This window comes from Hyla sarda, chromosome 4 (assembly GCF_029499605.1).
Source record: "Hyla sarda isolate aHylSar1 chromosome 4, aHylSar1.hap1, whole genome shotgun sequence".
Taxonomy (NCBI): Eukaryota; Metazoa; Chordata; class Amphibia; order Anura; family Hylidae; genus Hyla; species Hyla sarda.
In genome coordinates, this window is record NC_079192.1 from 19,420,995 (window position 1) to 19,434,466 (window position 13,472).

At 43.9% G+C, this 13,472-nt stretch overlaps 1 protein-coding gene across 2 annotated transcripts in view; it reads left to right on the forward strand.

Moving 5' to 3' along the window:
- Positions 1-4,302: 4,302 nt before the first annotated feature.
- GUCY2D (guanylate cyclase 2D, retinal) overlaps positions 4,303-13,472 on the forward strand; it is a 39,286-nt gene continuing 30,116 nt past the window's right edge. For both annotated transcript variants that reach the window (XR_008892107.1, XM_056570124.1), the window contains exons 1-5: positions 4,303-4,781; positions 5,363-6,085; positions 6,301-6,599; positions 6,700-7,051; positions 10,790-10,874. Coding sequence is in view for 1 of the 2 variants with exons in the window: in XM_056570124.1 (XP_056426099.1) it covers positions 5,425-6,085; positions 6,301-6,599; positions 6,700-7,051; positions 10,790-10,874 (1,397 nt within the window). In the remaining variant the exon portion in view is untranslated. The remainder of the gene's footprint in view (positions 4,782-5,362; positions 6,086-6,300; positions 6,600-6,699; positions 7,052-10,789; positions 10,875-13,472) is intronic.

Here is a 13,472-nt window from a genome sequence, read left to right on the forward strand (position 1 = left end):
TTGCTGCTTCTGCTATTCACCAATATCGCTATTGTACCAGAACTATTGGCCGCCATTGCCTTGTCAATCAAAGAACATCTCCCGCCTGAAGACACGAGGACGCCGCTACTTCCCATCTCCGCTACAGCATCTGTGTCCACAATGCACGCAGTCTCCATTAAGACATAGATCAGCTGAGAGCTCCTGCAAGCACCCCCAAATGGAGCGGCGAGCTGCCGGTACATCGGAGCTCAGCACATTTGAGTTGCGCTGTCAACTCAAGGAACTATGAGGAGCGGACAGTCAGTAAAAAACAGCAACAAGAGAGACAGCGTGAACGCGTTTCAGGTAAAACCCTTCATCAATGCATTGATGAAGGGTTTTACCCGAAATGCGTTCACACTGTTTTTCTTGTTGCTGTTTTTTATGGCTGTCCCGCATACCTGGTTATCATTTACCACTGGCTGTTCTGCATTTTGTCCAAGATATTGCTGCTAATGCTTCAAATGTAAAAAAAAAAAAAAAAATTACCAAAAAAGCACTAAATGGGCATTATGTGACTTGTGGTCCTTCTGTTTTAAAATTCACCATCAATTATCTCCAAAAGTTAGTATGGGACTTGTAGTCCATAAAATAATTTTTCCACTGGTAGATAAATATGTACTCCAATTTGTAGGTTCAATTAATAGAAGTTGCGCTGAACAGTCACTGTTATATTAATAGTTCATATGGTATATAATGGTTAAACGTAATGTTTCCGTCCGCTCCTCGTAGTTCCTAGAGTTGACAGCGCAACTCAAATGTGCTGAGCTCCGATGTACCGGCAGCTCGCCGCTCCAGCTGGGGGTGCTTGCAGGAGCTCTCAGCTGATCTATGTCCTAATGGAGACTGCACGCATTGCGGACACAGATGCTGTAGCGGAGATGGGAAGTAGCGGCGTCCTCGTGTCTTCAGGCGGGAGATGTTCTTCGATTGACCAGGCAATGGCGGCCAATAGTTCCAGTGCAATAGCGAAATTGGTGAATAGCAGAAGCAGCAAAATAATGAATAAGGTGCATTAATTAAGCTGGACCCGTTTCAGGACAATCTTAGGTCCTTTCTTCAGCAGCAGGTGTGTGCATATAGTAACATAAATGTCAATTTGTTAATCTATAGATCACTGACAGCCGAGGGGTAAGGCCATGTTTACACGCCAGAATTTCCGTGTGATATTCCGCATTGGAATTCCACACAGAGATTCCACAGCAGCAGAGTCTCATTGATTTCAATGGGATTCTGTTGCACTGTGCACATAGCAGAATTTAGGGAATGCATCCTCTCATAGGCGGCAATGCATTCAGTGTTGAGTCGGCAGAATGGACGTCTCTTCTTTCTGCAGACACCGGAATTTGAATTTTTGCCACGGAAATTCTGGTATCAGCAGAAAGAATTGACATGTCCATTCTTTCTGCAGACTCCATGCGAAATGCATTGCCCTCTATAAGACGGTGCATTCCCAAACAGTCCTAGCACTGGCAATCTGGAGAATATCCGTGTGGAGATTTTCCATGCGTACATTCTGACATGTGAACATTGGCATGTCCGTGCAACATGTCAGAATTTTTTTTTTTTAAAGTGACAGTACCAATTAAAAAGTCAGCCTAATACAAAGGATAGGGTCTGGAGATGTTCAGTTTTGGATATGAGGTCAGGATATGAGGACAGGATATGAGGTCAGGATATGAGGACGAGATGAAGTCAGATATGAGAATGGTATATGAGGTAGAAATATATGAGCACAGGATATGAGGACCAGATATGAGGTCGGGATATGAGGACAGGATATGAGGACAAGATATGAGGTTGGGATATGAGGTTGGGATATGAGGATGGGATATGCGGATGGTATATGAGGTCGGGATATGAGGACAAGATATGAGGTCAGGATATGAGGATAAGATATGAGGTCGGCATATGAGGATGATATATGAGGTTGGGATATGAGGACAGGATATAAGGATATAAGGAGGGGATATGAAGATGAGATGAGGTCAGGATATGAGGATGGTATATGAGGTCAGGATATGAGTACAGGATATGAGGTTGGGATATGAGGATGAGATGAGGACGGGATATGAGGACAAGATAAGAGGTTAGGATATGAGGATGGGATATGAGGTTGGGATATGAGGATGGTATATGCGGTCGAGATATGAGGACAAGGTATGAAGTTGGGATATGAGGATGGTATATGAGGACGGGATATGAGGATGGTATATGAGGATGAGATGAGGTCTGGATATGAGGATGGTATATGAGGATGAGATGAGGTCTGGATATGAGGATGGTATATGAGGTTGGGATATGAGGACAGGATATGAGGATGGTATATGAGGTTGGGATATGAGGACGGGATATGAGGTCGGGATATGAGGATGAGATGAGGTCGGGATATGAGGATGGTATATGAGGTCAGGATATGAGGACAGGATATGAAGTTGGGATATGAGGACGGGATATGAGGATGAGATGAGGTCGGGATATGAGGATGAGATCGGTATATGAGGATGAGATCGGTATATGAGGATGGGAAATGAGAGTGACATGAGGACGGGATAAGAGGATGGTATATGAGGATGAGATGAGATCGGGATATGAGGACAGGATATGAGGTCGGGATATGAGGACGGGATATGAGGATGAGATGAGGCCGGGATATGAGGATGGTATATGAGGACGGGATATGAGGATGGTATATGAGGACGGGATATGAGGATGGTATATGAGGATGAGATGAGGTCGGGATATGAGGACAGGATATGAGGTCGGGATATGAGGACGGGATATGAGGATGAGATGAGGCCGGGATATGAGGATGGTATATGAGTACGGGATATGAGGATGGTATATGAGGATGAGATAAGGTCGGGATATGAGGATGGTATATGAGGTTGGGATATGAGGACAGGATATAAGGAGGGGATATGAGGATGAGATGAGGTCGGGATATGAGGATGGTATATGAGGTCAGGATATGAGTACAGGATATGAGGTCGGGATATGAGGACGGGATATGAGGATGAGATGAGGTCGGGATATGAGGATGAGATCGGGATATGAGGATGGGATATAAGAGGGACATGAGGATGGGATATGAGGATGGGATATGAGGATGGTATATAAGAGGGACATGAGGATGGGATATGAGGATGGGATATGAGGATGGTATATGAGGATGAGATGAGGTCGGGATATGAGGATGGAATATGAGGTCAGGATTTGAGGACAGGATATGAGGTCGGGATATGAGGTTGGGATATGAGGATGAGATGAGGTCGGGATATGAGGATGGTATATGAGGTCAGGATATGAGGACAGGATATGAGGTCGGGATATGAGGTTGGGATATGAGGATGAGATGAGGTTGAGATATGAGGATGGTATATGAGGATAAGATGAGGTCGGGATATGAGGATGAGATGAGGTCAGGATATGAGGTCGGGATATGAGGATGAGATGAGGTCGGGATATGAGGATGAGAGAAGGTCAGGATATGAGGTCGGGATATGAGGATGAGATGAGGTTGGGATATGAGGACAGGATATAAGGAGGGGATATGAGGATGAGATGAGGTCGGGATATGAGGATGGTATATGAGGTCAGGATATGAGGACAGGATATGAGGTCGGGATATGAGGTTGGGATATGAGGATGAGATGAGGTTGAGATATGAGGATGGTATATGAGGATAAGATGAGGTCGGGATATGAGGATGAGATGAGGTCAGGATATGAGGTCGGGATATGAGGATGAGATGAGGTCGGGATATGAGGATGAGAGAAGGTCAGGATATGAGGTCGGGATATGAGGATGAGATGAGGTCGGGATATGAGGATGAGATCGGGATATGAGAGTGACATGAGGACGGGATATGAGGAAGAGATAAAGAGGGATATGAGGGCAAGAGCATCATTGTTGCTTTTCCTTTCCCACAAGGTTTAGAAGGACTGGGCAATGTGGCAACTCTACTAGTTAACATATAAACAAGCAAATTAAACACAAAATGGGACCCAACTGTTGACCTATATGTGTGTAAGAGAACTGAGTTGTCACTCATTAGGACTTATATATCCTTCTACTCTCTATAGTGTGAACAAGTCACCTCCTCTCTAAAATATCGCTCACTATAATAAAAAGCTACAGACCTCCGAGGGCGGATGCTATTCTAACACACAGTAAGAGGTGACCTAATCTTTACCCCCCTTCTACAGTGCTTTGGCTAATCAGCTTAATGAGTTCTGAGAGAATTGTTCGAGGGGGTTAGTGTGACAGGTGGAGAAGGATCCCTGACATCCAACTACGCAGAAAAGAAGAATATCGCCGACTAATAGTAGAGAAAAATGTCAATGAATTAGAGCAGATAGTTTACTGGGATGGACTCCTCATTCTTAAATTCATATTTGAGGCTGAGGTCAGAAAGTCACATCAAGATGTCAGACGATGATGAAGACCTAATGAAGTCTAAAGGTGAGGAAAGATAGTAGACGATTGAATAACAGAGGAGAAGCACTAGAGAATGTGACAGCAGATAGAGAAGGAGGAGAGATTAGGAGGAGGGGGGAGAAGAAGAAGAACCGACCAATAAGTAGAACATAGGGTAAGGAAAAAAGCAGATTAAAGATCAGGATTAGGTGTCTCTCCGGCCATCGACATCTTGCGGCTACACATAGATTTGTGCATCTCGAGGAATTTTCAACTTTCCAAATCAATCGTAGAGGAAACCAACTGCGTCAAAGTTTCGGATCAAAACACAGGATGTCCAGGTTAGTGCTCATGTTAGAAATGGTTAATCTGTTGTCTTGAACATGAAGATAAAGATCTGTTCAGTAGAACCGAATGTAAATCGTATAAGGATGTATAATGAATATAGGTAGATGTTGATACAGTGAAAAGCCAACATTGCATTAAGAAATGGTTTTCTAGATAAGATAACAGTATGTATAGTACATGACGTAGTCAAAAAAATTGTTATGGGAAGTCTGGTCTGGGTGAAGGGTTGGCCTTATTTTTCATTGAGACATTAATACTGTGATATAGGGTTTGGTTACTGGACAATATGTGTTTATTCAACATAATTCCTTAGTAAAGAATGCTAGTGATCCATGTTAAATCGTATTATAGTCACAAAACCGATGTGACAATGACAAGGTTGTCCAATCCTGCTTGACCTTTTTGTAGCCTTAGTAAGGAAAATCCCCGGATTGAGGCATCAAGCGTTCATTTTTAGGGCCACGAGTGCTAAGCCGTTAAGATTTCTGTTACTACTACCAGTCCTAATACTTGTCATTTTTATATCTTTTACACGACTCATGATCTCTCATCTGGCAAAAACCAACACATATAGCCGAGAATCTACTCATCAATCTTCATGATGACTTTTATCCATCTCTGAGATTGCATTCCACCATGCCTTTTCCAAGATCTCTACTTTTCCTTTCGAACCATCCAAGGTGGACCTTATCATCTGCATCCATTTTATGTTTCCTTATTTTAATCATCTTACCAAACAGAATTTGGACGGACACTTTTCAAATTGGCTTAGTGGGGCCATGGACATGTGACCCACTGATTGCAAAAGCTCTTCCTAATGTGGCAGCTCGACTGGCAATTTCTGACCTAAATTCGGACCACAGACTTGCATCTGGTATTTGGTTTGAACATGTGTTATTGACCCAAGGATGTTCTGGACCCCGTGCATTTGTATCCTTTGCTTATATGGAACATTCAGTGACTGCGTTTGTTGGACCGGCCAACTCTGCCTACTGTTCTGCCGCCAGCCTACTTACAAAAGGTTGGAACAAACCAATGCTCTCTTGGTCTTGCCTTGGAGTTCTAAGTCCTCTTCCGCATCCAGCTCACACTATTTATACTGTGTTAAGCTTCTTTCAGTGGGCTGGTGTAGCTGTGGTGATGTCTCCACAAGATCATTGGGTTGGTGCTGGCATGGAGCTAGCTAATGCTCTTCGAAACTGGGGCCTTCCAGTTGGACCAGTTGTTACCATGGAAGATGGGTTAGCTGGTGCAAGAGAAGCATTAAAGAGGGTAAAAAGAAGGAGAAGGGTGAGAGGTGAGTTGTACGTTTTCTAATCCTTTAATTCATCTCCTTATATTACCAAATACCCTCCATCTACAAGCGTTTGGTTTATGTTAATGTTTTTGTAGATGGTGTCCTGGTACTAGAAAAGAGCACAAATAATTGCACAAATACCCTTTTAAAACATTTAAAAAATACCAAAAATAAGACAATGTATAAGTATAGTAAATGTATTTCCTCTTCTGTAGTGGTGGTCTTGTGCATGCACTCGGTCTTGATTGGTGGAGAGGAACAGCGTCATCTTCTAGAAGAAGCTCAAGAACTTCGCATGGCAGATGGTTCAGTGGTTTTTATCCCTTACGACACCCTCCTGTACAGTCTTCCATATGCCCGCCCCTTCTCCGTCTTCACCAACAATACCAAGCTACGAAGGGCATACGATGCGGTCCTCACTATCACCATCACCTCTCAATTTGGCAACTTTCACGAAACTTTTCAAGATGCAAAGGCCAATGGTGAAATTCCACGAGATATTGATCCCATGGAGGTAATTCATAGTTGCTTTGTTGGTCATTCAGTAACATTAGAGTTGATCTAACAGCATTATTGCCTATTTATTTATGTTCATGTTCTCTACCTATCTCTAGGTGTCCCCACTCTTTGCAACCATCTACAACTCTGTTTACCTTATGGCCAGATTCATTGAAAGGACTTACAGAGCAGGGCAGAAAATGACAGCTACATCCATTGCACGGCATGTTGGGAACTTACAAGTTGAAGGTTTTGGTTATCCATTAACCTTGGATGAAGAAGGAGACTCCCAGACGCCATATGTCATCCTGGATACAGATGGAGAAACCAGAATGCTCACCCCTGTGTATACTATAAATACAGCTAAAGGAGACCTACATTACTTGAGAAAAATCCATTTTCCGTACAGTTACTATCCTGGCACCGACTCCGACTGTTGGTTTGATCGGAGTTCAATCTGCATTGGAGGTTTGCCAATATGTCAATTGCTACCAGTTTTGGATAAATAAAGACTTAGGAATTTCTGAATAAAGAACATTATTGTGTAATGAACGCTACATTTAGTCTCTTGATGTGCTCCTTTGACTATTTTAAATTTAATATGCCAATTAGCTCTTTGGTGCTCTTTGGATGCTATGCCCAGACTCCTCCTATCTCTTTCTATAGCCACTCCTTACCTAGAAGAATAAGAAGGAGTAGACAGGAAGGGTCCAGGCATAGCATAGTAGTGCTCCTCGAGATACAGTCACACCCCCAGAGCACCAAATAGCTAATTAGCATATTGAATAAAAAAAATTTTTCCGGATGACAATGCAGAACATCAAGATACTAAAGTAAGCATTTATTACACAAACACGTATTGTATTCTGTAATACCAGTGGTTTTGTTTTGCCAAAAGTGGCCGTAGACTTCCTTTAAAAGGTTTTAAGATGCATACAGAGCACCTGTCAGGTCTCGGGGGCCCCGCGGACAGGCCTCAGAAACTGACAGCTCAGGGGAACAGTATTCAGATGCTTCTCAGATGCATGCAAAGCTGAAGAGAGCTTAAACCCTTAAGGACCCATTTTCACCTTAAAGGGGTACTCCGTCCCTAGACATCTTATCCCCTATCCAAAGCATAGGGGATAAGATGTCAGATCGCCGCGGTCCCGCTCCTAGGGACCCCTGGGATCGCCGCTGCGGCACTGTGCTATCATTACTGCACAGAGCGAGTTTGCTCTGCGCGTAATGACGGGCAATACAGGGGCCGGAGCATCATTACGTCACGGCTCTGCCCCTCGTGATGTCATGGCCCGCCCCCCTCAATACAAGTCTATGGGAGGGGGCGTGGTGGTCATCACGCCCCCTGCCATAGACTTGCATTAAGGGGACGGGCCGTGATGTCACGAGGGGCGGAGCCATGACATCACGCTGCTCCGTCTCCTGTATTGCCCATCATTACGCACAGAGCAAACTCGCTCTGTGCAGCTATGATAGCGCAGTGCCGCAGTGGCGATCCCGGGGGTCCCCAGGAGCGGGACCGCGGCGATCTGACATCTTATCCCCTATCCTTTGGATAGGGGATAAGATGCTAGGGGCGTAGTACCCCTTTAAGGACTCAAAACAATCTTCGTTTTTGCACTTTAGTTTTTTCCTCCTCATCTACTAAAAATAATAACGTGTTCAATTTTGCACCTACAGACCCATATAAAGGCTTGTTTTTTTGCGTCACCAATTGTACTTTGTGATGACATTACTTATTTTCTAACATAATCTGCGGCAAAGCAAAAAAAAATATTTGTGGGGTGAAATGAAAAAAAAATTTCATTTTGCAAATTTTTATGGGTTCCGTTTCTACGCAGTGCACTTTTCTGTAAAAATGACACATTATCTTTAATCTGTAGGTCCATACGGTTACAGGGATACCCAATTTATGTAGGTTTTATTTATTTTACTACTTTAAAAAGAATTATAACTACATGCACCAAAATTTGTATGTTTAAAATTATCTTCTGACCCCTATAACTTTTAAATTTTTCCCGCGTATGGGGCAGTATGAGGGCTTAGTTAGTGGTCGTAAGTTTTTATCGGTAGCATTTTTGTTGGGACTTTTTGATCACTTTTTATTAATATTTTTATATTTATATGAAGTGACCAAAAATTCACAATTTTGGACTTAGGTATTTTTTTACATGTACGCCATCGAGCGTGCGGTTTAGGCAACCTTAAATTTTTATAGTTTGGACATTTACGCACGTGGCGGTACCACCTATGATAATTTTTTTTAGTACATTATTTTATTTAAAAAGGAAAAGGGGGGTAATTCAAACTTTTATTGGGGGGGGGCGTATTCTTTTTTTACCACTTTTATACTGATCAATGTTATGCCATAGCATAGCATTGATCAGTGTTATCGGCACTCTGCTGCTCCATGCATGGAGCAGTAGATCGCCAATTGGATGATGAGGGGGCAGGTGAGGACTTTCTTGTCGTCTAGTAAGCTGATCAGGACATCGCGATTCTCTCGCGATAGTCCCGATCAGCTCAACTGAGCTGCCGGGATAGTTTTACTTTCACTTTAGAAGCCGTGATCAAATTTGATTGTGGCGTCTAAAGGGTTAATGCAGGGCATCGGCCCGATCGGCGGTGCCTGGCATTAGCGGTGGGTCCTGGATGCCCGTAGCAACCGGGACCCACAGGGTTTAACCCGTTCTCTGCTCGGGAGAATGGTTTAAACCCTGTTAGCGGGACTCAGGACGTACAGGTTCTCGGGAACGGGGGCGTACCTGTATGCCCTGCGTCCTTAAGTGGTTAAAGGGGTCCTACGCCCCTATCCAAATCCCTAGACATCTTATTCCCAGCTTAGGGACCCCCTACAATCTCCCTGCTGCACCCGGCATTCATTTAGAGCTTCGGGTGCAGCGCTGGAGGCTCGTGATGTCATGGCCACGCCCCCTCAATGCAATTATATGGGACGACAGTCACGCCCCCTCGCATAGACTAGCATTGAGGGGGCATGGCCACGACATCACGAGCGGGCGTGACGTTACGAGCCTCCGTTTCACATTGCCAGTCATCCGGTACGGAGCGAAGTTGGCTCCTTGCACTGGGGTGCGGCAGCCGAGATTGCAGGGACCCCGCGATCAGACATCTTATCCCCCATCCTTTGGATAGGAAATAAGATGTCTAGGGGCGGAGTATCCCTTTAAAAATAACCATATAAGGCCATGTGCCACGACTGGGATCCAGTCATAGGGGAGGGGACATGGCAACTTCTAGTCACCATACCCTCTACCCTCCAGTCAATCAAGCTATTCTGGTCAGGGAAACCTGACTGGAAGCCCTTTGACTGGGTACCAGCCATAGAGCATGCCTTTCAAAATGCTTTTATAGTTCTATCTGGCATCACAGAGAACTGAGAAGAACAATTTTGGAAGTCTGATGTCTTCACCTGTCAGGTCTTTGAAACAATCTGTGAGGCCCGGTAATGCCTAGTAAGTCTATATAACCGTACAGTAGAGGCCATATTTGGGCTGGGTGAGCCTTCTAACTCTGCACTCTCTTTAGTTATGCCTATGAGTTATATATATATATATATATATCTCAATATTATTTAATCAGAAGTAGATTTAAATTGGGTTCCCCGTAGTAAGTTCTATAAGAGTCTTCACCCTTTGGTGTTATGGTGTGCGATCCCAACCCCAAAACAGAATACAATGAATCCTCTTGGAGATGACCACTCAATATGGTAGAAGAAAGTGGTCTTTTAGGAGTATGGTCTTCTCGAAGATTTGCAGTATGAACAATAAATGGTAGAACTGAAACTCTGTCACAGCAAATATGGTCTGGATAAGGAAGGGTAGTGACATCACGGCCACGCCCCACTTGTGACGTCACGGCCATGCCCCCTCAATGCAAGTGTATGGGAGGGGGCGTGACGGCTGTCACACCCCCTCCCATAGACTTGCATTGAGGGTGTGTGGCCGTGACGTCACGAGCGGGGTGTGACCATGGCGTCATGAGCCTCCGCCCTGCATCGACAGCCAACCGGAAGTTTGCTCCTTGCACCAGATGTGTGTGGTGCCGCAGCTGAGATCGCGGGGGATAAGATGTCTAGGGGTGGAGTACCCCTTTAATGGTTGGTTAATACTCTGCTCATTCTAGTTTGGCTCGCCCAGATGGTTCATAGTTGTCCTGTGGGTTCATGTGTTCTGACTTTATTTCCAGGTGTGGATCCTGCCTTCGTTCTGCTGATCTTCATACTCATCACAAGCTTTATGCTTATGGGGGCTTCTCTCGCTTACTATATAAGGTTAGACACTTACCTGCCCATGTGTTTTTTTTTATGTTTATAATAAGACTATGTAGAAATTTTAATGTAATTGTAATGAAAGTGAACCTGTCACCAGTTTTTACCCTTTATAACTGGTGGCAACATGGTATATAGGGTAAATTAAAGCTTCTTAGAGGTCCAGGTGTCCTCCTAAGCGTCCACTATAGTGTAGAAAATTTGCTATAAAAGTGTCCAGCATCATATGCTAATAAGGGTCAAGTAGTCAACTGGAAGTCCAAAGTAGTGACCGTTCCCCAGGTTTGATTGACAGGCTGTCAATATTCAAAAAATCCCCAGGGATTCCCAGGGTTATTATGTCCTCCCAATGCACTTAAAAAATATACACTCATGCACCTCCATGACGTTTCGCCGGTAAAACTGGTTTTGTCAATGGCCAAGGTAGCATTTGCTACCTCGGCCCTTGACAAAGCTGGTTTTACCGGTGAAATGTCGGGGAGTGTATACAGTGATCCCTCAACTTACAATGGCCTCAACATACAATGCTACAGACAGCCCAGATCTGTGAAACGTGTCATTGGCCGGAAGAACCGACCAATCAGAATAGGCATTCACTGGTAAAACACCTGTATTCCTGAAGTATATGCACTGACTGGTGTCTGGTAGCGCCCCCTACAGTACAGGGAGGTATTACATGATCTGTACTCATTACCTGTATTACTGAAGCGCATGTACTGACTGGTGTCTGGTAGCGCCCCCTACAGTACAGGGAGGTATTACATGTTCTGTACACTTTACCTGTACCAGGGTTACCTGCTCCTTTGGACACCAGGTGAGGGCGACTCCATGTTACTTTTTTAGGACACTGCATGTACTGTACTGGACCCCGAAGAAGCTCCTGTCCTCTACATAGACCAGTGTTTCCAAAGCAGGGTGCCCTCAGCTGTTGCAAAACTACAACTCCCAGCATGCAAGGACAGCCTTTGGCTGTCCAGGCATGCTGGGAGTTGTAGTTTTGCAACAACTGGAGGCTCCCTGCTTGGGAAACACTGAAATAGACAGTGATTACAGCTCCCAGCAGATCTTTATTACTTTTATATATAAGGACTTGCTTTATCTGTATTAGTTATCTACTTATTTTTCTTTAATCCTCACTTTTTTCTATTTTTGGATGACATTTTGGGCCTTTAGAACCAATTACCAGGTTTCCATAGAGCTATGGTCTCAACATACAATGGATTCAACAAACAATGGTCGTCCTGGAACCGATTAATATTGTAACTTGAGGGACCACTGTATTTTTAAAGTGCATTGGGGGGAGATCTGAATAGGAAGAATCAGCAGCATACTATCTTTAATAGGATAAAGGGTTTAACCCTTAGAATCAACTGTATAAAAGACAAAGAATCCAGTAAGGACGGTATTGCTGCAAAAACTCCCGAAATAACCAGTGATCTGACAAAAGGATACAAAAGGATCTCCTACAAAAGGATCTCTTACCTCTTTGTAATTTTAATATCACTTCATATACATAGTGACAACTAATAAAGATAAGAATTTTTTGGGGGGTTCCCTAGATATAGGGATTCAGTCCCTGAGGGGCTTCGTCCCGGAAGGGTATATGTAAATTATTGACCGGCTGGGCACAGCCAACATCATCATTCTGCTTCCTTAAGTCTCGCTGTAGCCCGGAACCCACTTCACGCCCAAGGATATCGCTGCTTCCGGCCCGTGTGGGAACTGAGTTCCTGCATTTTTTCCACAGCGGGAACACCGTTCCCATTAGCAGGACCAGCCCTTGAGTGGAAATCTTGGGTGAGTCCCCACATTTTTTTCCCCCCGGACTTGACCCCTGGCCTATGGCATTAGGGATAAAGGATTGTGGGATATTTTGGGATCTGAAGCTTGAAAGTCTGTTAAAGGGGTATTCCGGTGAAAACCTTTTTTCTTTTAAATCAACTGGTGGCAGAAAGTTAAACATATTTGTAAATTACTTTTATTAAAAATTATTTTTCCTTCCTGTACTTATTAGCTGCTGAATACTACAGAGGAAATTATTTTCTTTTTGGAATGCTCTCTGATGACATCACGAGCACAGTGCTCTCTGCTGACGTTATTATAATAATATCGCTTTATTTATTGTTGTCCTTAGTGGGATTTGAACCCAAGTCCCCAGTGCTGCAAGGCAGCAGTGCTAACCTCTGAGCCACCATGCTGCCCTTAGCACACATCTGCTATGCATAGTTGCTAAAATGGACAGAGATGTCAGCAGAGAGCACTGTGCTTGTGATGTCATCAGTGTTCCAAAAAGAAAGGAATTTCCCCTGTAGCATTCAGCAGCTAATAAGTACTGGAAGGATTAAGATTTTTTAATAGAAGTCATTTACAAATATGTTTAACTTTCTGCCACCAGTTGATTTCAAAGAAAAAAGGTTTTCACCGGAGTACCCCTTTAATGCTTTCTTCTCCATTACATGCTGGCACTTTGGCCACATGTGTTTTTGTTATTGGGGAAAGGAAAATACCAACTTTATAAGAGTGTAAGTCCAGCATTGGTCTCCTGCCCATTCTGCAAAGATCATTGTGGAGAGAAGCAGCTCAGGCTGGGCGGTGCAGCTA